This window comes from Olea europaea, chromosome 10, assembly GCF_002742605.1.
Source record: "Olea europaea var. sylvestris chromosome 10, O_europaea_v1, whole genome shotgun sequence".
In the NCBI taxonomy this organism is placed as follows: Eukaryota; Viridiplantae; Streptophyta; class Magnoliopsida; order Lamiales; family Oleaceae; genus Olea; species Olea europaea.
In genome coordinates, this window is record NC_036246.1 from 8,947,597 (window position 1) to 8,973,452 (window position 25,856).

General features: G+C 34.2%; 2 protein-coding genes and 1 pseudogene across 3 annotated transcripts; all 3 read left to right on the top strand.

Annotated features, from left to right (window-relative positions):
- LOC111400261 overlaps positions 1–5,505 on the top strand; it is a 9,225-nt pseudogene extending 3,720 nt beyond the window's left edge.
- A 4,769-nt stretch (positions 5,506–10,274) lies between these two features.
- Positions 10,275–10,775, top strand: LOC111400262. Its single transcript, XM_023027682.1, has 2 exons — positions 10,275–10,384; positions 10,661–10,775. The coding sequence occupies exons 1-2, from the start codon at positions 10,275–10,277 to the stop codon at positions 10,773–10,775; spliced, it is 225 nt and encodes a 74-aa protein (XP_022883450.1).
- Positions 10,776–14,835: 4,060 nt separating this feature from the next.
- Positions 14,836–25,491, top strand: LOC111401151 (calmodulin-binding transcription activator 3-like). 2 transcript variants are annotated; one of them, XM_023028752.1, is made up of 14 exons: positions 14,837–15,194; positions 16,515–16,634; positions 17,358–17,473; positions 17,681–17,769; positions 19,342–19,384; positions 19,741–19,768; positions 19,850–19,945; positions 20,104–20,214; positions 20,753–21,114; positions 21,813–22,343; positions 22,466–23,154; positions 23,453–24,023; positions 24,148–24,471; positions 24,995–25,491. In XM_023028752.1, the coding sequence occupies exons 1-14, from the start codon at positions 15,155–15,157 to the stop codon at positions 25,106–25,108; spliced, it is 3,234 nt and encodes a 1,077-aa protein (XP_022884520.1). In that variant the 5' UTR covers positions 14,837–15,154; the 3' UTR covers positions 25,109–25,491. The 2 variants fall into 2 exon arrangements, with proteins under 2 accessions (XP_022884519.1, XP_022884520.1); XM_023028751.1 differs by having other exon boundaries at positions 14,836–15,194; positions 19,741–19,945.
- Positions 25,492–25,856: the final 365 nt, after the last annotated feature.

The window sequence follows — 25,856 nt, forward strand, 5'->3', positions numbered from 1 at the left end:
GATGTAATTTGTATCTCACAATCACAACTCCTTGTGGTTAACAAATTACAAATATTTGAATCTACGGACTCTATTATTTATTTAATTGTCTATTAATTAAATAATAGATCTGCCATTTAATTTTATTAATTATATATAAAAGTATTTATGTCCAAAGTTGATTGGACCTTGGGTATAATACTTACAAACTCCCACTTGCACTAGATCCAATCACTTATGTATCAAATATCATAAGTCTACATGACGATCATGTTTATACTACGACAACTCTTTGTCAGTGGATCTGCAATATTATTAAATGTGAAAATTTGTTCTTCTCTTTGCGTCATTTCTATGTATTATCTCTCTAATAAGATTATACCGCCTTAATACATGTTTGGATCATTGATGAGACCTTAGTTCCTTTGCTTTCACAATGGCTCCATTGTTATCACAATACTATTGTATGTGATCAACAATATCAGGAACTACTCCAAGTTCATTTATGAACATCATGATCCATATTGCAACTCTTTGCTACTTCTGAAGTATCCATGTATTAGGTTTTTACTATTGAATCAACGGTTGCTTCACGTTTGGAACCTTTCCAACATACCGCTTAAGAGTAAACCAGTTTTTCCATATGAAATCTTCTCAAGATTTCATCTATGTAAATTGAGATGAGTTAAGCAATCTTCTAGATCTACCTCTATAAATCAAGTTGCTTATCCCATTTCGTTTATGAATAAATCCTTTAACAACCATTATTTCAACGATTGAAACATAGAGATATCATTTTCTATATTATTAGGAACACGACAATGCTCCCACTATCTTCTTGTAAATACACAATTCGTCTTCAAATTTGATAAAATCAAACGCTTTGACTTTTTCATCAAATCGAAGATTTCAGCTCCATAGAGACTTATCTTAACCTTTAGTTACGATATACAACTGTTGCAAATAAAATCCGAATGGACTTCAGCAAGGTCACAGGAGAAAAGTTTTACCAAGGTCAACACTTAACCTTTGCTTCTAGCCTTGCTTTGTATATATGGATATCCACTTCCATATCGACATTTTCCTTGTAAACTATTTACAAAACCTTATGGGTTTTATTCCATCAGGAGGCTTAACCAAGGTCCAAACCTTGTTCACATACGCCAAGTTCATCTCGAGTATCGTAGCCTCATGCTGTCTCTTTTAAGTCAACACTTGACTTTATTTTGTTGCAACTAGAAGGTTCATTATCCTTGATCACTAATACCTGATTAATGATCATGAATTTGCACCTTCTTGAAGGTCGAGTGATCCTACTAGATTCACATAGAGCTGTCATGTCCTCAGGAGTCTTTACTTCCTGATCCAAAGTATGTCACATATCAGATATGGGATCAAACTCGAATTTATCTACTTGGTTAACTATATTTGTGAACTCTTGAACTCTTTCAAAATTCTATTATACTCCCACTGTCCTCTCCTAGAGTAAACATTTTCTCTAAGAAGACGATGTGCCGTGAGACGAAGACTTTCTTCATGATAATAGAATTTATATTCAAATGTCTCATTTGAATATCACACAGATATGTATTTATCGGATTCGGTCTCAAACTTATCTGATTTAAGGCGCTTCAAATAAGCGTCATGATCCCAATCTTTCATATAAGATAAATTGGGACTATTGTCTTTCCATAACTCGTATGAAGTTCTGTTAACCAATTTAGATGGGACATGGTTTAGTGTGTTGCACACTGCAATCAATGCGTGACCTCAAAATCATTTTGAGAAATTTGCATGGCTTGTTATTAATCGCATTATATGTAATAATTAACGATTCCTCCTTTTAGATACACAAACCTTGCTGCAGTGTATATGAAGGAGTCCACTGTACGAGAATCTCATTCTCTCTTAGATAATCTAAATTTTATCTTTAAGATACTCTCACTTGATCGAATCTTAATGTGAAGGTATCTTTACCTCTTTGTTTCTCTAATTCTAGTGTGAATCCCTTGAACTTTTCAAGAGTTTCATGTTTGAATTTTCATCAAGTATACTTGATCATTGATGAAATAAAAGAAACATTACCTGACATTGATTGACATGAATCCATATGCATCACTATACATTAGACCAGTAATTATGCTGACCTTTCTTCTTTTTCAAGCAAAAGAAGATTTGGTCATTGTGCCAGACATGCATAATTTGTACTTGTCAAAATGAATTAATTCCAAGTATACATCTTTATGTAACTTTGGAATTATATTACAAGCCTATAGTGCTGGTCTTATTAAAGTTTTAAAGCATGCTGGTTCAAATACATGTGTCATTGATCTTTTATTACATTTTGGCCACCATGCTATTTTAACTGTTAAAGATTTCGTTGCTTATAAAAGCTATTTTAATCCCTCTGATGATCATTTTCTATCTCCACACGATAATTCCTACACTGAATCTTTTGCTATGTCAACTCCAATACCACTTATCACAACACACAAAGATAAGATTGATGTTATTTTAGATGATGAGGTTGTGTTGACCAATGATAAAGAGATTCAATACTTTCTTGTTCGTTAGGTGGATCGACTTGATTCTGATAGTACATGGATCCCCAAAAAGAGATTTCAACAATGTGATCCAGATTTATTGGAACTTTATAAGAGTCAGCAAGATCTTCCTTTACCTAGTTCATCTTGGTCAAATCATATGCTTGGGGATAATTTGCAAATGGTGTTGTCATCATTTGTTGAGTTTCGATATTTGGTTCGTCAGAAAGATCATCCCCCGTGGTATTCAACCACTCAAAAGAGTCGAGTTTTTCTTCCACCCCATGAGAGTTAATGAGGACATCATCCATTTTATTTATTTTTCTAGTTGGACTTTATATATGTTTTTGACTGTTATTATATAATTGGGATTGTATAAAGGGTTTCGTCCATGCCCATTCTCGTTAGGGTTTTGTTTTTCTATTTAAATCTAGTTTGTCATAAAATTGGAATAGTTGATGATTATGATGAATTGAGATTGGTTTTGGCATCTCCTACCTCTCCCTTCTCATTTTTTCCTGAATTTCTGCTTCTTCTCCAATTTCTCTCCCCATTCTCTCCAGTTTCTTCCCCATTTCTTGCTGCCCTCTTTTTTATCCTACATCAAGATCTGTTTTATGTGACACGTTCTAACAGACTAGCATGCAGCGAAGTACGAGAATTTGAATCTGAATTCCGAACTACTGACGTTCAAGTAGTAGATATTGCAGATGTAGGAAGCGTAATCTTTGGTGAAACTGTTCTTCTTATGAGATTAGGGAAATTATTGTCTCTTGGATCCATCCAAACTTTTACCCAGAAGGGGGCAGCGAAAATTTATTTGTGCGGTAAAATTAGTTCATTGCTGAAAGATGAAAATGAGTGGGGACAAATGTTAAATCTCACTGTGCAGGATGGATTTTCAGAGGACAGTGTACAAGACCGGTCATTGCAAAAGCTTTTAAAGGAGAAGTTATATTACTGGCTTCTCCAGAAGGTTTGCTGAAGGTGGGAGAGGCCCTAATATATTAAATAAGGGTAGTCAAGGTGTTCTGCATTTTGCAATGACTCGTATGACTGGACTACACAACCCACAATAGTTGTAGGTGTTGGCGTCGATTTTCAGGATACAAATGGATGGACTGCACTTCATTCGGCAGCATATTATGGCAGGCATTAATTTAATGATGTTTTACGTCTTGCTCCCAGAACTCATTTCTTCTCTTTTGACACGTGCTTATTTTACATCAATAAGTTGTGTTCTTTTTGTGTGTGCTTGCAATAAGGAGATGCCATACTGTATAAATGTTTCAGAGGCTATAGTGTTCATGTTTAGCAAGTATAAAATAGGGGTCCTGGTTTTTCTGTCTTCTTATTGGAATCCTTGATATTTTAAGTCCACTTATATTTGTTAACGAATCTTATCCGAGTCTTTTGCTCACAACTACTGCAATTTTAGAGAGCACATAGTGGCTTTCCTCATCTCTATATGTGTAGCTCCTGGAGCATTGACGGATACCACCCCGAATGTCTTTCTGGAAGAACTCCAGCAAACTTAGTCCTGCAATGGACAGAAAGGAATTGCTGGTAATCTTGTAGAGTCTACCCTGAGTGACCACATTGTTTCACTTGACCTCAAGAATTCGAAGGATGGTAGTAGTGAAGAAAAAGTTGTAGGAATGGTATCTGAGCTCACTGCAACTTTAGTTGGTTATGGTGACTTGCCCCATAGACTTCATTGAAAGATCCATTGGCTGCTTTTTGCAATGCAACTCAAGTTGTAGCTCGCATTCATCAAGTCTTCAGAGTACAGTCATTTCAAAGAAAGAAGACACAAGACAAGAGTCTAGGGATGGTGAATTTGGAATGTCAGATGAACATGATGAACTAATGCATGCTGCTGCGCTATCAATGCAAAATAAATTCCGCAGTTGGAAAGGCAGAATGGAGTATTTGTTGATTCAAAAATGAAATATTAAAATTCAGGTTTGGGGCTCTATCTCATATGTTATAAAGAAGAATTTGCTTCCATGCTTCTTATATGTTTCAGTTGTTTATTGTAGATGAAATTTTCAATTCCCAATTCTAAATTTTGGCATTTCTTATAAAAGGCCCATGTGAGAGGACGCCAGGTGAGGAAGACCTACAAAAAGATAATTCGGTCAGTAAGAATACTGGATAAGGTCATTTTGCACTGGCGAAGGAAAGGAAGAGGATTGAGTTCATTCAAACCTGTAGCACTTACTGCAGGTACTAGCATGCAAGTAACACAACCTAAGAAGGATGACTATGATTTCTTAAAAGAAGGTAGAAATCAAATGGAGGAAACAGTGCAAAAGACACTGATTCAGTACCCAGAGGCTCCAGATCGGTACCGCAGATTGCTCAATGTTGTTTCAGAATTGAAGTTAGGCCTATTTTATAACTTATCAGTGTTGAACGACCATCTTAACTTTTTGAAAATGATAACTCTTGCGACAGCGTAGATTTGTGTCCATATGGTGATGAAAATTTAAACATAGGTTTTTTCATTACACTGTGATACTTTTTAAGACCACACATAGTGGGGAAAATGATATTTGGACTGTACATAGCGGTGTACTTGATGCAAAAAAATAGATACAGTTTGGGCTATGGCTTTAGCTGATGAAATGGTGCACTTGAGTGACACACCACACTTTACATTCCAGACATATTTCTTCCGACTCCGCAGGCCTTGCTCTTAGAAAGTTGATGCTACTCGTTCATTTAAGAATTACTACTAACTACGTAGGTATACTATTATTGTTACAGTAAACCGATTATCCCAAATTATACCTTAAACATACCACTCCTTAAGTTGACTCCTCCAGATTTCCACAACTGCTGTGGAAAAATGGGGAAAAAAAATATTCATAGGGTAGTTTTGTTACCCCTTGTCAAGGGTGAAAAGTCAATATCCCACAGCCCAAGACTTCTCTGGAGGGCTTCAGGTGAACCACTTATTTCAGTGCCGGGTAATTGATGCCTTGCACTCTTAAGTACGACCCACGAGCATGCAATGAAGAGGGTGCCGACAAGAGGGTTTCTTGTCACTGGTTGGCAACAATTATCTTATGATCTCCAAATAACTGTGATATTTATCTTCATGCTTCGAGAATATACACTGTTATGGTTTTAGCTATAAGTATTTTGTCCATGAACATATTTGAACTGTGTGTAAATTTTATTTGATCTTCTTGATTTTCCCTGTAGGCCAATTGTGGTGGGGTCTTGAACAATCCAGATGTCGATTTTGATGATCTAATCGACCTTGAAGCTTTGTTGGAGGATGACACTTCATGCCTACTGCAACTTAAATTTCCCTATCATTAGAAGATTTATAGCTAAATTTACTAGTTTCTTTCTATAGACCAATCATATCACATAGGATCGGGGATTAGTTCCATTGTATACCTAAACTTGCCCCTGTTTGACTTAGATTTTAATTTAAATCAAAATCAAACAATTAATATTAATCATATAGTTCATGGATCTCACAATTTTTCAAACACACATTTCAAAAATTCCTATGAAAATATACTAAAAATCTAATTTTAATCTCCATCAAACACACTCTTTACTAGTTTCCTTCACATGAGCATGTCTCGTTTCTGTAAGTATTATGTCCTGGTCCAATCAAATTTGGACAAAAACACTTTTAATATATAATCAATGCAATTTTATGACAGATCTATTATTTAATTAATATTCAATTAAATTAAATAATAGAGTCCGTAGATTTAAATTTTAGTAATTTGTTAATCACAAAGAGTTTTATCATATACAAATTGCAAATGATTGAATCTAAAATAATTCGTAGTCGTAAGTAATAATGAGATACGGATATCGTTATTATGGATAGACTATCACGTGTGACATTTTTTATTTGTGAAGTAAGTAACTGATCACACAAGTTAAAGTGTGATGACACTTAAATGACCGTATAAATGTTTTGTTATAGAACAAAACATTGGAGATACCCTGAAAATTTCACATGGAGAACTATCTGAATGTCAGTGGTTAATCTCTAACGTTCGGTAGTAAAATTGGTCCTTTGATTTGAGGTCATCATAGTGTCTTATATGAGGTCAGTCATACTTTGGTGATGTTGGATGTAGCTCTGTCAAGGGCCACTAATACGGCATCTTCGGATATGTCAAAAATCATATGAAGGTTGTGAATGGCCAATAAAGAATTCGTCAATTTTAGATAGTAAGAGATTATGATCTATATTTCATTCAGTTAAGCTGATAATGAAATCATTGGTCAATGTGTACTCATAAGTTGAAAAAGGAGTTTTCTATTTGTATTGATTTAATAACGGAATGAAAGATATGATCGATAATCGAAATTAACACACTTTCATATCTCGTAATTGATCAGATCATATTGACGAAGGGATTATAGTTTCACGGTGAACGAACAAATTTAGTTTTGTCATACTACATGACATTTTTCGCTACATGTATTGTCCCGATACATTATTAGATGTCAATTTGGGATGACGAATGTGAATTGGTGATAAATTAAAAAGAAATATTTTAATTTATCGATTTTGATTAGATCAAAATAATAATTCACATTATTAGGTATCGTGATTGGGAACCTAATGTGTCACACATAAAAGGAGAACTAGAATAATGAGATTTATCAATGAATTAATTAACAAGTATTGGATAATTAATTAATTGGATTAATTAATTCATGGACAAAATTCAATTAATTGGATTTAATAAATATTAGACCAAGTTGAGTTTAAGGAACAGACTAATTCTGTTTGAGCTTATATAAATAAGTTATTAGGGTTTGAAAATTTAGAGAAAAATTTCATGTTCTTACTATCACAAGAAAAGAAAAAACTCTGGTTCTACCAATTTTGTTCACTCTGTGGATTTCCATTGGAGGCTGAATAATTGGACAACTGTGGATTGCAGAATTCAACAAAGGTATAATTTTATCACAGTTTTTATTTAAACACAAAGCAAATTTTTGGTGGGAATTGAAATATTATTTAAATACCGCCGTGCATATTTAAATAAATTTCCAACAGCTTTTGTACCAAAAAATCGAGTTCTTTGCATCTGTATCTGGTAATGAGTGGTAAATTTCTAAGAATCAATGTTCATGCGAATGCCAATCACCTTCATGCCAATCACCTTTAGAAGGTTCTTCAGTGTTCCGTAAAAAAGAATACAGAGGAAAAGGAAATGGAGTTTAGAAATGAAATAGGTAATTGAAAAAGAAATATTTGCATTAGCATACACCAGATCTATCAAGAACCCAAAAGAAATGGAGATGGCCAGTGATGTCACCAAAAATTTGCATCCGCTAATATCCTGAGCTTGAGGACAGTGAATGAGTACGATCGTAGTCTTTCGGTACTTGAAACAAAGGCAACGATGTGTGTTCTCGTCATCCCTCCAACGCTTAGGTCAGAAAGGGAATTTGTGCGTAAGGCTATAAATTGGAAATAATGAAAAAGGTACTTGGACAATGATCCAATGCTTTGTATATATAAGGGTAGGTAGTACATCCCTATTAGAATTTGAACTGGGTGAATGTTTTTATCCAATAAAGTCATGTTAGATAAATTAGTTAGACTGATGCTGCAATTGTATCATAGTGGCGTGTTTAAGATGGAGTCCTTGTGGGGGTCAAGTGTTGGTGTATTAGGGTAAGGTTGAAGTCCCAAGTGCATGGAGTCCTATTAGGTCAATAGCAACTATCGTGGGCCGTTAAGAGGCTATACTACCCGAGGACCGCCTATCCGGAGAATGTCCATCGCAGAATATCCATACCACATGATTGCATATCCTTGACTTTGACATACCCAAGGAGGCCATATCCTCGAGTACAACAACGGTGAAATGGTAGGAGAAGGTCATTCCATATCCTCGGGATATTTTGTTTGAGCATGATAGAAATCTGGCACATCAGCTGGGGTGAAATGAATGAAGTAAATCGTGTTAAAAGAGGATCCTCCATTTGCCGATGATCGAGAGTGCCGAAAACAGCAAAGCTAGGTATTGAAGCAATATGTAATGAAGTTAGATAATGTAAACGAGGAAATGGGATGGAAAAGGAATTATTTTCTTCTCGAGAATCCTCCATAAACAAACAGTGGACCCTTCATGGCAGTATTTCCTCTTTGATTATCCAAGAGAGAACTGCATTCTAACTGGAATTCCATAACCCAATTTCCCACTGAAGAGATGTTCTAAAATCCAAATTAGCCATATTGAATCCACCCTCGCCTTTAATTTTCACCAATTATTAAAAATGATACTTCTAATCTTCTTCTGCACGTTTCTTTGTATGTACAAAATCACACATCCCTCAATCATTGATTGTACTTACTTCCAATGGAATCATAAATCAGGTCAATACGAAGAAGTTGATGTAGAATGTAACATGAAAAGAGAAATAGAGAGAGGAGAAGTAGAATTTGGGGGAGGAAATCTTTAATTCAATATCAATGTAATATAAATGAAAACCTTGTCAAATATCAAAACAAATATAGTCCATTCCTAATCAACATAACTTAGATGAAACTGTATTTTAAAATTCTATATAAATAGTATCTTTATTCTTATCTTTAATTCCTCATCATTTCTCTCTTACTAAAATAACTTGATTCTGAAGAGTTAGGTCGTAATAATTCTCTAGAGAGGTGCCCTTTTTGATGAACCACGTACCAGAGAGACTCTTTAAAAAAAAAAAAAAAAAAAAGGTTGAACCCAATCTTGAGGGCACCCACCACCCTGCCTCTGGAGTATCGTAAGGGAGGTAAATCGCGGGATGTGTTCGACCAAGTCAGGGAATAAGAGTTTGCCTGTACACTAGTGCCTACAAAGAGTCAAATTCCTTATCTCAGGAATCAAACCCTCACTGCTGAAATTACCTCACTCCTGTCCTTTGTACCATTAAGTTATGCCCCGGGGAGGGGGGCGAAGACTCTATTTTTATTCCTATGATGACCGGTCAAATATGGGATTATGTTGGAAAATGTTTCCCTTATGTCCTAAAAATTTATGAGAAATAGGTAAATTCTATCCTTTTTGCTGACTTGGACTTATATGGGATAAGGTTTAGTTGATTTGAGGTTAGTAATGTCATTTTTGTTATTAGTCATCACACAAACTCAATAGAAGGGGACAAGTGGATTAGGGTTTCTCAAACTCGTGTTGTAGTGACTTCTACTCAACTAGTTCATCACAAAGGTAGTATCAAATTTATTTATTTAAAAATGACTTTATATGTCGATTTCGCACTGGATTTGGTTGTTCTGGACAATTTGATTTCCACAAAACCGTCCAGTCTTATAGTCATTCTCATCTTCTATCTCTTTAGAACCCCCCCACCCCCTCCCTTTGGCCAATATTGTTGTTTTTTATGGTAAGATTCCTTATGCTATGACAATTTTTTCATATCTCTTGAATTTTTTATGTGGTTGCTTATGGTATTGCCCCTGCCTTATTGCCAAAGGTAGATTTTATGGCCCATAACGGTTTGGCGCCATTTCCGTTCATTCTTATTTATTTATTTATCGTTAATTTATTAATTTTCAGCAGCAAAAACAAGAATATTGATGGTGCTATCAAATTTTTTAAGTATTTGTTTAATTTCTCGAAGATTATAGCAATATTGGATTTGCTATTGCCATGGATGAAAAGGCAAAAAAGGCAAGTGAAATGAAAACTGAAACAGTATTTCAAGAAAAAAAACATATAATTAGAAGAAAGAACCAATTTTATGAAAGATGATGTAAAGCAATCAGTTGAAGAGTCTTTTAGAGTTGAATACTTCCTTTTTATAATTGATCAAACTATACCTTCTCTAAAGACTCGATTTGAACAATTTAAATAATATGAAGTGACATTTGAATTTTTGCTTAATTTGAATAGGTTAATGCGTGCAACTTTTTCTAGTTTGTCTAAGTCTTATACAAATCTTGAGAAGTATCTAGAAAATAATGAATGTTCGAACATTAATGGAGATGATTGATATTCGAATTTACATATCTTGAGACTATATAACAAGTGCATCAACGAGAGCAATTGAAGTGTTATAATTTTTTAAGACATTGGATGATTGTTTTCCAAATGCTAATATAGTTTACAAAATTTTGCTCGCTATACCGATTATGGTTGCATTTGTAGGAAAAAGTTTCTTCAAATTGAAGTTGATCAAGATTTATCTTCGATCAACTATGTCACAAGAAAGATTGAATGGATTCACTATGTTATCAATTGAGAAAGAATGATTGAACAGCTAAATTATTCAAATTTGATTAATATTCTTGCCTCTAAAACTGCAAGGTGAATAGTATTTAACTACCATTTGGAACATTGTTGAATTTGTTATCTGATTATAATATAATCTTGTTGTAGAATACATTTTGTTTGTTATTTTACTATTAAATTTTAAGTTCACAAGTAGTTCCATAATACACTTACAAATTTTGCATGCATACTATAATTTTGGGAGGCTAAATTTATGAAGTTCACCTCAAGCTCCAAAAATCACAAGATCGGCCTGCATGCAGTTGTAATCTAAATTGGTGCTTAATATCAATGGTTCTGAATAACATTACTCTTTTGTAAATTATAGTCTTGCTGCCATAAAATATTACCCAATAATTAATAATCTCTTGTATTTAATCAAATATCATGAATCAACTGCATTCTATAGGTATATTTTAATATTTTTTTTATCTAATAATTACTACAAAATATGAATAAACTAATTAGCAAAATCAAGTTCCTTAGACAAACATCTATCTAGACTAGCATGTTTCTTCTCAATTGTTTTGATCTTAAATTACATATCTTGAAATACCTTATGAGCTACAATATGGATCTGAAAGATCAAGAGAAACACATGTGCGAAGGGCACCTAAGTTTTAATTTTGTTGGACAAAGGGGAGTCATCATCCATATCTTCTTCGACTTTCTCTGCACGATGGTCTAGTGACCATGTAACTAGCTACTATAAGATCTTCATTGATATTTTCTCATGAACAATTCGTTGCACATGTTCTATATTTAAAAGGGCATTAACAGGCATTTGGTGATGGAGAAGTTGACAGGTAAGAGTTGCAAGTTTTTGGACACTAGCAAATACACATAAAATAATTTTCTTAAATAGTCATTCTACAAATTAATAACCTTCCCTTATCAATAAATTATAGTTCGAATGATCATATTAATTTAGATAGGTCAGACTATACATTTTTAAGGTTTTAGCCGAAAACTACTTTGAATTATTTTATGTTCTTAAAATTCTATGCCCATATCTGTATGTATCCATTGCCTGGAAGCAATGCAACATAAAAAAAGTAGGTTATATATCTCATTTTTCCCTGTTTCAAGTCATACCGAAAGCTTTTGACAATTATGGCGATCTGGCCCACTCAATTTTCATCTGGTTCTGCTGTGCCAATTGAGTTTAATTAACCCAGCTCAACTGTTTAGGGCTGCCAAATCAACCCATGCTTCTAGAATCGTGTCCCTTCTTGACATGATTTTGGAAATTTGCTAAGCTCGGAGAAGTGGCTTTCAATTAATTCCCAGTGTGCTTCAAGTCTTATTAGGTGGAGGAAGTAGTACCACATCTTTGTTGTACCTTCATGCACGTTTCCAATTTTTAGTTTAATACCCACCCCTTTCTTTGCTTTGTTGATTTTGCTTACTGATACAGAAAAAAGTTTTGCACTTGAAACATTTAGTAGAATGTTAAAGTACATAATCCTTTGTTAAATCGTGTTGAATTCATGATTTTCCATCGGGATTTACAAATAAAATGCCTTGACAAATAATTGTATTAGCATATGATATTCGTGCAACCTCTCTCTCTTTATTAATTTATTTTTTAATGACTGTGGGTGTTCGGATCAATTTACGTCTACCTCGACTGATCCCATGAGGTCCTGAAATTTACAGTCGGATATTCACCTCAATGATCATGAGAGGACTTGAACTGACAACCTCTTTCTTTTCTCTACTTGTCTCATGTTCTCTCTCCTCCACTGTCCACTTCAACAATTTTCTTTTCACTAAAGAGTTACTCTTTCTTCCTTCTATATGCACGTCCACTAAAATTTTATTACCATTAAACTTTTGAATTGCTCAAAGCCGTCTTACAAATTCATTATAAGTAGTGTAAAAAATTTAAGTAATTTCAAAAACATCTAATAATAATATTTTTTTTCCTTAAAATACAAATTCTATTTTAGATTAAGCACGTACAACAATTATAGCACAGTTTTTGTTATTATTTAACAAAGACTTGTCAATAGTAGACATGATTAGTGACATAAAGAGAGACGACAAAAAAGGACGATAAGGTGAAATATGACACATCCCATGAGATATGAATTAATTAAACAATATGAGAAACATTTTGTTAAAAATTGAGGTATGAATTGAAAAGAATGGAAGTTCATTTTTTTTGTTAAAGTCAAAGTTGAAGATAATGTTGATGGAAAGTGACTTAAGAAGACTAGGTCAATGATGAAATGGGAACTCACTAATTTTCCTCTTCACAAAATATAAAAATGAAACCAAAGTTGTCCATTTGGGATTTGCCAATGAGCAATCCAAAGAACAAGTCACTCTTGAATCACAGTGATAATCTGGGATTTGTGTTCAGTGTTTATTATTAAAGATCATTATTTTTTTCCCAAAAACTTTACTATTTAAGTGAAAGTTTATATATATTTTTAAAGACAACCCTGCAAAGCGAGGATCAAAAAGACGCAATTATTTGCGAAATTGTGAAATCGAAGGTCATTTTATGATAATCTAAGTTGATTAATGATGCTGATTTTGCTAGTTTGTTAAATAAATTTGATCATATAGATATTAGTTTAGACAAATAATGTTATATGGTGCTATTAGCCTATTATAGAAGACTAATGTTATCTAACGTTAGTAATGTTAGAACACCAATTTAGGTGACTATATTCTATATATTCAATTAAATGACCAATGTGACTTTGCATTTAAATAAATCTATCATTTAATATCATGTAATTGTCATATAGATTAGTGCTTAACACCAGCTATGATGATGTGAGTGAAAAGTTTCACTAAGTTTGTGGATCTTAAAAAATGTGTGGTTAAATTTGAAGTTTGACTTGTTAAAAATTGATAAATTTTTAATAATTTTTCATCAAATAAGCACTAAATTTGATTGGCCTCTAGTACTACAAATAAGAGAAAAACTTTTATCACTAGTTGGCTATTTGTTTATCCAAATACAAAAATATATCACTAGCAAATGAAAATTAAGTGCATATTTGGTATTGATTTTCTCCCCAAAAAATCAAATTTTGACCATTATTTTACTATTTCAAACGTCATTTTTGACTTTTTCTCTTATAGGTAGGATACATTTTTCTCTCTAATGGTCAAAAAATCAATTCTCAAAATCACTATTGGACAAGTCCTAAGATTAACACTTTAGAAAAATTTTGGAGAAATTTTTTTTTTTTTTTTTTTTTGCTTGCTTTAGTGACTTTTTTGTAATTATATTTTCTCTTGTTTTTTCTTCTACTTGCTTTTTTTTTTTTTGGTTTAAATTTTGAAAGATAAAAATGTAAAAAATAAATATATACTACTCGAATTTAGGGATGGCAACGGAACGGGGCGCCCTCTCCCCGCCTTGCCTTAGATTGGGCGCGTGCATGGGTGTGGCAATTTTTTACCTGTTTAATTTTATTTTTTTAAATTTTTAAAATTTTCGAGTTATATTATTATTAGAGAATAAAATATAAATTTAAAATAAATTTTTAATGGATAACTTATTTAGAAATAAAATTATTTTTAATTTTTTTCCTTTACGGAGCAAGTTGGTCGCCCGAACGGGTTCTTTTTCCCCATTCTGGGCAGGGCGGGGGAGAAAAAAGAAGAAATATATCAATATATAGATTTAGTCACTATTTGGTCCCAATTTCTTAAAATTAATTTTTTTTTCAGTTCATTTTTAACTTCATATTTTAAAGGATTCACATTTTTTTAATCAATTTTTGGATCATATAAGTCATCATTTTTTTTTTTACCGAAATATTTTTAACCAAATCAATAAGGGATTTAGTATAATAAAAAAATATAGTATTTGAATTAAAAATTGAAATATTCTTTTTCGAGATATTACTCCATTACAGATCGAGGTTTTAATAATCAAACCTGTTGAACTCAATACCTATAAATTACGTAAAAAAATCGACATTCTTACGTCACACAAAGTTAACCTGTCACCGTCTGAACTTGTTAACTGTCTTCCACAGTCGTTCCCCCAAAATACTCACATTCTTCGTTACTTCCTTGTTTTCCCCCTTTCTATTTTTCACTCTTTTATCCTTTTTTATTCCCTCCTCTTTGATGCTCTCGATTATTTGTGCAACTTTCCGTGCTTGATCTCGATCAATTTCTGTCTGTTCCGTCATCGCTTTGGATATTTTTTGTCTCGATTTTGGACTGTAGAAGCTAAGTGAATCAGTGGATTATCAGCAGCGAGCTTCGGATTTTTTAAGATAATTTTTGATCTGCTATGAACGAACTGTAGATACGAATCTTTGTAAGATTGAAGAATTAACGAGATTTGAGAAAACGGCTTCTGATTGACGAGAGATGGCGGAGAGTTGGCGCTACTCGCTCAATGCTCAATTAGGTGATTCCTCTTTCATGCTTCTCCTTTCAAACTGTTTATTACGGATTTTTTTTTCTGTTATTTTTTTTGATTATTATTATTATTATTATGGCTGAGTTGAGCTTTTATTTTCAAAAGTCAGTGTATGCGCTTTTAGATTTATTTATATACAGACGTGTATCTAAACCTAGAAACAGGTGTGTAGAGACATGTGCCTTTATAAAATTCTCAAGCTTAAGGAATATGCCTGATTTTAAGTAGGAATTGTTTGAGGACAAGATGTATAGAGACATGTGCCTTTATAAAATTCTCAAGCTTAAGGAATATGCCTGATTTTAAGGCAAAGAGCATCTTGTCAACGAATCTATTTATATGAATTGAAATTAGGTGTGCAAAATAATTAGCATAAAACCATAATAATAATAATAATAATAATAATAATAATAATAATAATAATAATAATAATAATAATAATAATAATAATAATAATAAGAGGAAATTTCTGAAGAGTTCAGCTTTAGAGTGAGAGGGGACTGTCCAGCCTTGTTAGAAAAATATACCAAAGAATAAATCACCGCGAAAGGATGAAAAAGCATTTTGATCTTTTTTGCTTATAAGAATGCAATCCATGTTTCTTTTGCCACATTCTATTTTATACAATAGCATCCACCTGATTGGATTCAGAAAATATTCCATGGTGGGTAAACCCAGTTCATTCTTGAACGTCTTCATTGAAATTAACTCTTTTAAGATAGTTATAATGTTTACGCCTTAAATCTGTTCTCTTTGTAGCACTTGCTACACTTGTTTTCTTATCATTGATTCATGATAATTATCAGTTCTTAACTTTTCAATGGCCTCGTGTTAGATGTTGATTTCCCTGTCTAACTTGAGTCTCATTTTATGTATATTGTAGCACTAACATTTTGTTGGTAGATCATTTTTTTTCGTTTTCATAGTTAGGCACTACTTTGCGTTGCTCCTAAAACGTTGTTATTGCACAAAACATGCTCTAAACTGCCTTCAATATTTGTGTGCTGCGAATCTCTTTCTAAGTCGTCATAATGAGGGATGAACCATTCAAGGGATATGCAGAATCTCATGATAATTGAAAACCATTAGTTGATGGGCTTAACACCTGAACTCTCTTTGTTTTTTTTATTTTTTTATTATTATTATTTTTTTCATCTATCATGAAGGATTACGAATATACCTTTAAAATGGATAAGCTGTGGTATAAGTTGGGAAATGATGGCTTCTACAGTCTCTGCTTTCTTGATATTCTTTCTCTGTAGGAAAACTCGTGTTATGTCAATTAACTGAGTTCCTAGTTTAATGCAGATATTGATCAGATACTCCAGGAAGCACAACATCGGTGGCTGCGTCCTGCTGAAATTTGTGAAATTCTTCGAAATTACGAAAAATTTTGCCTTTCTCCTGAGCCCCCTAATAGACCCCCAAGTAAGACTTTTAGTGCCCTGTTAACTTAATAATGGTCCATTTGAGATGACTTTTGTCGGCGGTATGAATGCATTGACATCTCCCTTTCGCCTTTAGAATTGTAACTTTTAGTTGTCGTCACATATGCTATAAACGTGTAGCAATTCTTTTTAATACCAATAGTTAGTGATAACCTGTAGGATTCTTAACTTTGAAGGTTTACTGGATTCAAAGTAATAGACGTTTGGCACTTTATTCACGAATATCTGATCTGATTCTTTTGCATGACATGAAAGTATGGCATTGGGTAAGTTTGCAACGAAATTATCACATGTGACGAAATTTTTAAAGGTCAAAAAAATTGAAAGATGACCATTTATTCAGTATCAAATCTTTCTTTGCAGCTTTGTTCAATTTCTGCTCATACTATAGTTGTTGTGGTGGTTCGCTTCTAGTTTGTTCGTTTTACAGTGTTGTCATATTTTGTCTTCAACTATACTCAATAACTTAGGATGACTTTTCTGTCAGATGCACCTCTCTGTCGTTCTGTTCGTGTTTGTCTATGAGCAATGGATGTTTAAACTTAGAACTGCACAACATTGTTGAAAGATGTCTGTCTTCATCCAATCCTGTATATGTTTTTCTTCAAATAACCTAAAAGGGCTTCATGAAGCTTTTTCAGTATTGTTTCTTTGTAGTTGATTCTGATTTGAGCATATTATTTTGATATAATGTCCCATTCAGGTGGTTCGCTCTTTCTTTTTGACCGCAAGGTGCTACGATACTTCCGAAAGGATGGCCATAACTGGAGGAAGAAGAAAGATGGAAAAACCGTGAAGGAGGCTCATGAAAGGCTCAAGGTAGGTGCCAACTGACATTGCCCAGCTTATGATTTTTCATTTTACTGGGAAAAACCTAAAATGTTTCTTTAGAAGTGATGACCTTTCTAACATATCAGAAAAATCTGTTCTAAAAAATAAAAGCTAAATCAGATATAAGAAGTCATTCTTATTGTAAACTATGTTGATGCTTCCATAATAATATATCTGGAGCATATATCTTTTCAGGCTGGAAGTATTGATGTGTTACATTGCTACTATGCCCATGGAGAAGAGGACCAAACTTTTCAAAGGCGCAGCTATTGGCTGCTTGAAGAGTAAGTCTGGTTTTATTAAGTTTCATAATGTGAAAAAAATTGTAACTATCAATTTGTGATGATCAGATAAAAAGACATAACAAATCAAGTAGCTGTTCTACTTTCCATTCTCAAGCTTTTCTGATCTTGATATTTCGGTCAAGAGGACTGCTGAACATCCAATGATTTGAAAAGTTTACTTTTCCAACTTTCTAAAGCTGTTCGGTTCAATTAGTTTGACAATTTTCTGCCATTTACTGAATCATTGACATGTTGAACAATATAAGTCTTGACTGTGGGAAATTTTTTAATCCTCTATAGTGAATTTTTTTTCCAAATAAATGTCCAAAGATACTGGCCTTCTTTCCTTTGTCTTGTGGGTGGACTTAAATTAAAAGCTGATCTACCATTTATTATTATTTATTAATATTGGAATTTTTATTTTACTTTATTTTCCTCATTTTGAGAATTCTCTTTGTTTTAGTTGTTTTCCATTTTTATGTTATGATCCCTAGTCGATTATTTTATTTCTTTTGTTTTGTGTATGGCTTATATAAATGAGGTCATAACTAGGATATTGGTACCTTGATGTACTGTCAATTACACTGATATATTTTTCTCTTCAGATTGATTGTAGTAGTAGATTGATTTAGATTAGCTCTTATTCTACATCAATTGACTTTATAGGCAGAGCTAAATCAAACATTATCGCAGTAGGTTGAATCATTAATTTTTTTTTGAACATCCCCTTACTGTAGATATTGCAGATGGACTGTTGAAGAGCTCTTGAAACTCTATGATATAGTACAAAATCTTCGTGTTTTTTATCCACTTTTGGCTTCCTTGGTTTCAGTAAAAAACATAGGCTTAAATTTTTGGAAGGTGTTATTTGGTATTAGTTCATACTTGGTGTTCCTTGTGTTACTACATCACTATAAGAGCAGGCTGTTTACATGACTTTTGTTGCTCTAGATCTTCGTGCTTTTTCTACTAGGTTGCATAGCACAATCTTATAATTCACTGGAGGAGAATTTTAGTTTAATGAAAGGAAACTATGAGGAAAAATTGAAAATAAGGATTTAGACAGAACACTATTTATTATTGATTTAGTAATTATAGTTTATTAGATATTAGAAATTGCATGCATAGTAATTCGTTATTTTAGGAATCCTTAGCCAATTTATTTCTACTAAATTTGAGGACTCGTTGTAAATCACTAAATCAGTTAATTCTTTCTCTGAAGATTCCTGGTAAAGCCTATACAAACACGACCCCGTTGAGGTTTTATTCCTTTTAATGTAGTTATGATCTAATCGATATATTTTTTCTATAACAGTTTAGTTTAAATTAGCTCTGGTTCTATGTCAGGGTTTGTTGATCATATATGTGGATTTGCTCACCTGCTCTTTTATTAAATTTGTCTGGCAACTGGATGTAGTAAAATACTAGAATTGCGTTGTCTGCTAGATTAGGATAATGAAGAAAGTGGCCTTGTAGCATCACAGTACTTGGGTTCAATTTTTTATGCCTTCTTCTTATTTTCATCTTATTTGAAGGAATCTGATTTCTTTTAATTGCTGATTTCTGCTTCAGGGAGTTGTCTCACATAGTTCTTGTTCACTACAGGGAGGTAAAGGTAATGGTCCTTTCTGCCTTGTCAGATCAGCTCATTATAACAGCTGTATTAGCACATCTTATCAAAAAAGTTGATCTTTATGTTATCACCTCTTGGCTTAAAGTGCAAGAAAGTTAATATATCCTTAAAATCTACTTTGAGCTAAATTATGTGCATCCTATAATCTGAGGATTATGTTATTTAAAAAAATACTTATAGCGAACTATAATTTGGTTTTGTGAAGGCATTCCTGGCCTTGACTTTAATCTATGTCTTAATGTACATTTCTTACTCTGAATATTAGTATATGGCATCTTTGGTATTTTGGGGCAGCTGCAATGTTTTATGAACTTCCTGAAATATTTGTTTCCTTGCAGGCAAACAGAACGAATTTCAATCGCATTAGGGAGTCCGAAGTTATTCCTGATTCCCAAGAACCTAGAGAAAATTTACCCAACTCTGAGGTTGGCAGTTTTGTATCTTCAGAATTCCAACCATATAGCTATGAAGGAACCTCGCAAGTTACGGATTCAGCTAGCCTTAACAGTGCTCATGCTTCCGAGTTTGAAGATGCTGAATCAGGTTTACTTGCTGGCATTTCTCACTTTTTCACTATCCTGTATTACAATCCATGAAGCTGCATTGAAGATTTCACTTTTATTTTTTGTTTTCTGTAAATGAGTTACTCTAAAAAATCATTTATTTTCATAGTCATCCTCAAAAAAAATTTGTATTTGCAGTGTATTGTTTCAAACAAAGTCCAGGATTCCAGTCTTTTGACAATGTGCAGCAACCCATGGTACAGAAGATTAGAGATGGATCATTTCCTTATTTTGATGTCCCTATATCAGGTAATGTGTCATCCTCTTTTTTTTCCGGCCGCAGCATTAACCGATAGATGAGTTCACTTTCATGGTTAACTGGACCATTTCTGTAGCCATATCATTTTTACGCTTTAGTTCAAAATTTTTGGACACAAAAGATGTAGCAGTGGATATTGAACTTAAGGCCAAAAAGGAGTAATTCAAGTTTATTATTGCATGTTCTTGCATATCAAAAAATAAAATATTAATACTAAAGTATGTACCATAAAAGCATCTATTTTACTGTGATAGTTAAAGTTAGACATTCATCCAATTATGGACAGCGGAGTATTATGTTTGTACTTTTACATAGTTAAATATTATCAAAATCACACTGCATGAGCTTTCATATCAAAAAATAAAACATTATTACTAAATCACGTACCATAAAGACATCTATTTTACTGTGATAGTTAAAGTTACACATTCATCCAATTATGGATGGTGGAGTATTATGTTTGTACTTTTGCATAGTTGAATATTATCAAAGCGATTTTGTATTTGTAATGATTCAGTATTTCTGCAGATAATTATCAAGGACAATTCTCAGCTGTTACTAGTGCAAGTTCTGAATCAATTACACAAAGAGAAAAAGATAAAAACTCCATGGATAATGGTTTGACATATGAACTCCACAGTGACCTTGGTTTCCAATCTTGGGAAAATGATGTGGAAAGCAGTATTGATGGTTACCAAGCCGTCAATTTTCAGCCACCTCTTTCTTCAGCACAAAGTTCGATTGGCATGATGCTTGGACAAGAAAATGAATTGTTGGGGCAAGTTGTTTCTAATGCCATGGGTAAAAGCCAAGAGTTTGGAATCCATTCCAATGGCTTAGAAGAGAGCCAAGAGTTTGGAATCCATTCCAATGGCTTAGAAGAGTGGCAGGTACAGGTTGATGTTACTGTTACATTTTCTATGTACCATAATCGATAGGCATAGCATTGCAGCAGATGCAAACATTATAGCTTGAGTGTGCCATGTTAGGATTAGATCCCTCTATCCACTGGCTTTTCCTTGATCCTCTTTGACATGGTACGAATAGATGTTTAATATTGAAACTTGAGAATGGACCTTGGAGTTCTATGGGTGCATGGGTAGGACGAGTTTTCTTAATAGATGAAAAACAGTTTTAGTAGTTTTAACCTTTGCTTAAGATGGTTCCCCAGTATGGTAGCTGTTATGTGGTCTTTAGAAGTCAAAAACTCATGTTTAAACACCTGTTTGCCTGTCCCTGAAACAATAGTTGAAACACTAGTACAGAAGGAAGGTTTCTTCCTACAGTATTCTAGTTTTTTGAAGTGGCCTCAGCAATTCTCATCTTATCCTGTAGAAGTTTTTCAGTCTAGTTCACGTATTTCTTTAATCGTAAAATTTTGTGCTTTTGAGTTGTATGATTAACTGCAGCTAGAAATACTTGTATTTTTCTATGTCAATAAAAAATGAAGTGATATATATCATGTTGTGACATTGAGCTTCTACATTACATCTTATGCACATAATGTTATAAACAGTTTCTTTTCCATTTTTATCCTGACTTTGAAATTAATCTGACTTCTGAATTTGATTTTGTACGTGGATTGAAGTGGTCCATGGATCAGAAGTTGCATGAGAATTCCAGATATGATCCATACAGCGAGATGCATAATGTTAATAATGAGAAGCTGCACAATACCGTGGGGCCTTGCAATACATATCCAGCCAATCATAGTACACAACCTATGCATAGTGATCATCGAAAGCAGGATATGTCTGCTGAACTAGGAATTTCTCTAAAATCTCAGTCCTATGGCAACCTAAATGTAGATGACAATGCCAAGAATCCAGCCTTGAGACAACCTTGCTTGGACGGGCTTATGAGAGAAGGTCTGAAAAAGCTCGACAGCTTTGACCGTTGGATGAGTAATGAACTTGGAGATGTTACTGAGTCACAAATGCAACCTGGTTCTGGGCCCTCCTGGGAGACAGTTGGAGTTGAAGGTGGAGGTGATGATTCTGGTATTTCTGCTCAAGTGCCACTGGATAACTATATTCTAGGCCCCTCTCTCTCCCAAGACCAGCTCTTTAGCATAGATGAATTCTCACCGAACTGGGCCTACGCTGGGTCAGAAATTAAGGTTAATTGATCAAATACTCTAGTCTAAGGCTGATTCAGTTGCTTATATGTATCAGCTCATACTGCAGTATTACTTCACAAAATAATGAGTATATTATATTCTTTCTTATGTTTCGCTTTCAGGTGGTTATTATGGGAAAATTCTTAAGGAGTCATAAAGAGGTGGAGAAGTATAAATGGGCATGCATGTTTGGTGAACTGGAAGTTCCTGCAGAGATTATAGCAGATGGCGTTCTTTGCTGCCGCATACTCTCACAAAAGACTGGAAGGGTTCCGTTCTATGTGACATGTTCTAACAGGCTAGCATGCAGCGAAGTACGAGAATTTGAATTCCGAACTACTGATGTTCAAGTAGTAGATATTGCAGATGCAGGAAGCATAATCTCCAGTGAAACTGCTCTTCATATGAGATTTGGGAAATTATTGTCTCTTGGATCTGTACAAACTTCTGTCCAGAAGGGGGCAGCGGAAAATGATTTGTGCAGTAAAATCAGTTCATTGCTGAAAGATGACAATGAGTGGGAACAAATGTTAAATCTCACTACGCAGGATGAATTTTCAGCGGACAGGGTACAAGACCGGCTGTTGCAAAAGCTTTTAAAGGAGAAGTTATATTACTGGCTTCTCCAGAAGGTTGCTGAAGGTGGGAAAGGGCCTAATACATTAGATGAGGGTGGTCAAGGTGTTCTGCATTTTGCAGCTGCTTTGGGGTACGAATGGTCTATACAACCCACAATAGCTGCAGGTGTTAGTGTCAATTTTCGGGATGCAAATGGATGGACTGCACTTCACTGGGCAGCATATTATGGCAGGTAGGAGTCATGGAATTTTACTTTAATGGTGTTTTATGTTGGATTCCTTGCTCCCATAACTCGTTTCTTCTCTTTTGACATGTATGCTTATTCTACATCAAAATTTTGTTTTCTTTTTGTGCGTGCTTGCAATAAGGAGATACCATATTGTATAATGTTTTCAGAGGCTATAGTGTTCATGTTTAGCAAGTATGGTGTCCTGTTTCATCTGTCTTCTAATTGTAATCCTGATATTTAAGTCCAAATATGCGTTGATGAATCTTATCTTTTTCTTTTGCTCCAACAATTGCAATTTTAGAGAGCGCATGGTGGCTTTCCTCATCTCTATAGGTGCAGCTCCTGGAGCATTGACGGATCCCACCCCCAAATGTCCTTCTGGAAGAACTCCTGCAGACTTAGCATCCTGCAATGGACACAAAGGAATTGCTGGTTATCTTGCAGAGTCTGCCCTGAGTGAGCACCTTGTTTCACTTGACCTGAAGAATTCAAAGGAGGGTAATAATGAAGAAAAAGCTGTAGAAACAGTATCTGAGCGCACTGCAACTTTAGTTGGTTACGGTGACTTGCCCCATGGACTGTCATTAAAAGATTCATTAGCTGCTGTTCGTAATGCAACTCAAGCTGCAGCGCGCATTCATCAAGTCTTCAGAGTACAGTCATTTCAGAGAAAGCAGACAAAAGAGTATGGGGACGGTGAATTTGGAATGTCAGATGAGCGTGTGCTTTCACTTCTATCTGTAAAAGGCAAGAAAACAGGGCGACATGATGAACCAATGCATTCTGCTGCAATATCAATACAAAATAAATTCCGCAGTTGGAAAGGCAGAAAGGAGTATTTGTTGATTCGACAACGAATTATTAAAATTCAGGTCTGGTGCTCTATCTTGTACGTTATCAAGAAGAATGTGGTTGCATGCTTCTTATGTGTTTCAGTTGTTAATTGTCCATTTAATTTTCAATTCCCATATTCTGAAATTTGGCATTTCTTAAAAGGCCCATGTGAGAGGACACCAGGTGAGGAAGAACTACAAAAAGATAATCTGGTCGGTAGGAATACTGGATAAGGTCATTTTGCGCTGGCGAAGGAAAGGAAGAGGATTGAGTTCATTCAAACCTGAAGCACTTACTGCAGGTACTAGCATGCAAGTGACAGAACCAAAGGAGGATGACTATGATTTCTTAAAAGAAGGTAGAAAGCAAACAGAGGAAAGATTGCAGAAAGCCCTGGCTAGGGTGAAATCCATGGTTCAGTACCCAGAGGCTCGAGACCAGTACCGCAGATTGCTCAATGTTGTCTCAGAAATGCAGGAAACAAAGGTAGGACTATTTTATAACTTATCAGTGCTGAATGAGCGTCTTAAATCTTAATTTTTTGTAAGTGATACTAACTCTTGCGTCCTTGTATGGAAACTTTGATCCCGGAAATTTGTGAATCCATATGGTGATGAAAATTTTTTTTTCCATTAAATTAGAGTGTGATACTTTCAAGACCGCACATGGTGGGAAAAGTGATATTTGGACTGTACATATGGGATGTACTTGATGCAACAAAATAGATACCATTTGGGCTATGGCTTTAGCTGATGAAATGGTTCACTTGAGTGACACCATACTTTACAACTACACAGTCTACTTTTATTGTTGCAGCAGACGGATTATCCCATATTATACCTTAAACACACCACTCCTTAAGTGAACATATTTGACCTAAATTATGTCTCAGACTGTCCACATATTGCACTTTTTAACTTAATTACCAACAATTTTGCTAAAATAAAATTTATTGCTTCTCGTTGATGGAACTGTGTAAAATTTGATATGATCTTGATTTTCCCTGCAGGCCAATTATGATACAATCTTGAACAATCCAGATGTTGATTTTGATGATGATCTAATCGACCTTGAGGTCAAAGCTTTGTTGGGGGATGACACCTTCATGCCTACTGCAACTTAAGTTCACCCATATCAATCATATATTGTGTAAAACCCACCACCTAGCTTAGGTTACTGGTACAATTTTCTGATTAGGTTGCACAGATTATCTTGTACATTAGCTCTAGCTGATTGATTTAGCCTTAATGTTTGGTCCAGAGTGGCAGGAATTTTATAGTAGGGTTGGTAAGAGTGCCCGGCATGTGTGGAGATCAGATGGAAGCGGTAATGCTAATGTAAATCTTAACCTCTCTATGCATTTAAGATGGTTTCTTTTGCTGTAATACGATTTTACTACAGTATGTTAAGTTGTAGTTATCAGTTCTTTTAGGAACCCAAATATGATTCTCGTCAGAAAAATTAGTATGTGAAATTTATGTCTTGTTTATTACCATTTGACTATTAGTATGCTTCAGCATTCAAGTGTTTTTTCTTATTCATATATATGCCTCAACACCCACTCCACGAATGCCGAGGATGTCATTTGTGATGAACATTGCATGACAATGTGATGCAAATGAATGGCTATACATTTAGGATATTGGAGAGACAAGTGCATCAAATAAGTAAATACCCGAAATTTTTCTCTTTAGTAGTACATCATCTTCCATAAGCATATTGAGAGTGTATTCAAATATCTTTATATTCAAGTATCATAAAGATTAGAGTTGGGTTCATATCACTGAATATGATATAGGACAATTTTAATGTATATAGGTAAGAAATTAGTTTTTATCATAATAGAATTTTGTTTTCTTTAACATTAGGAT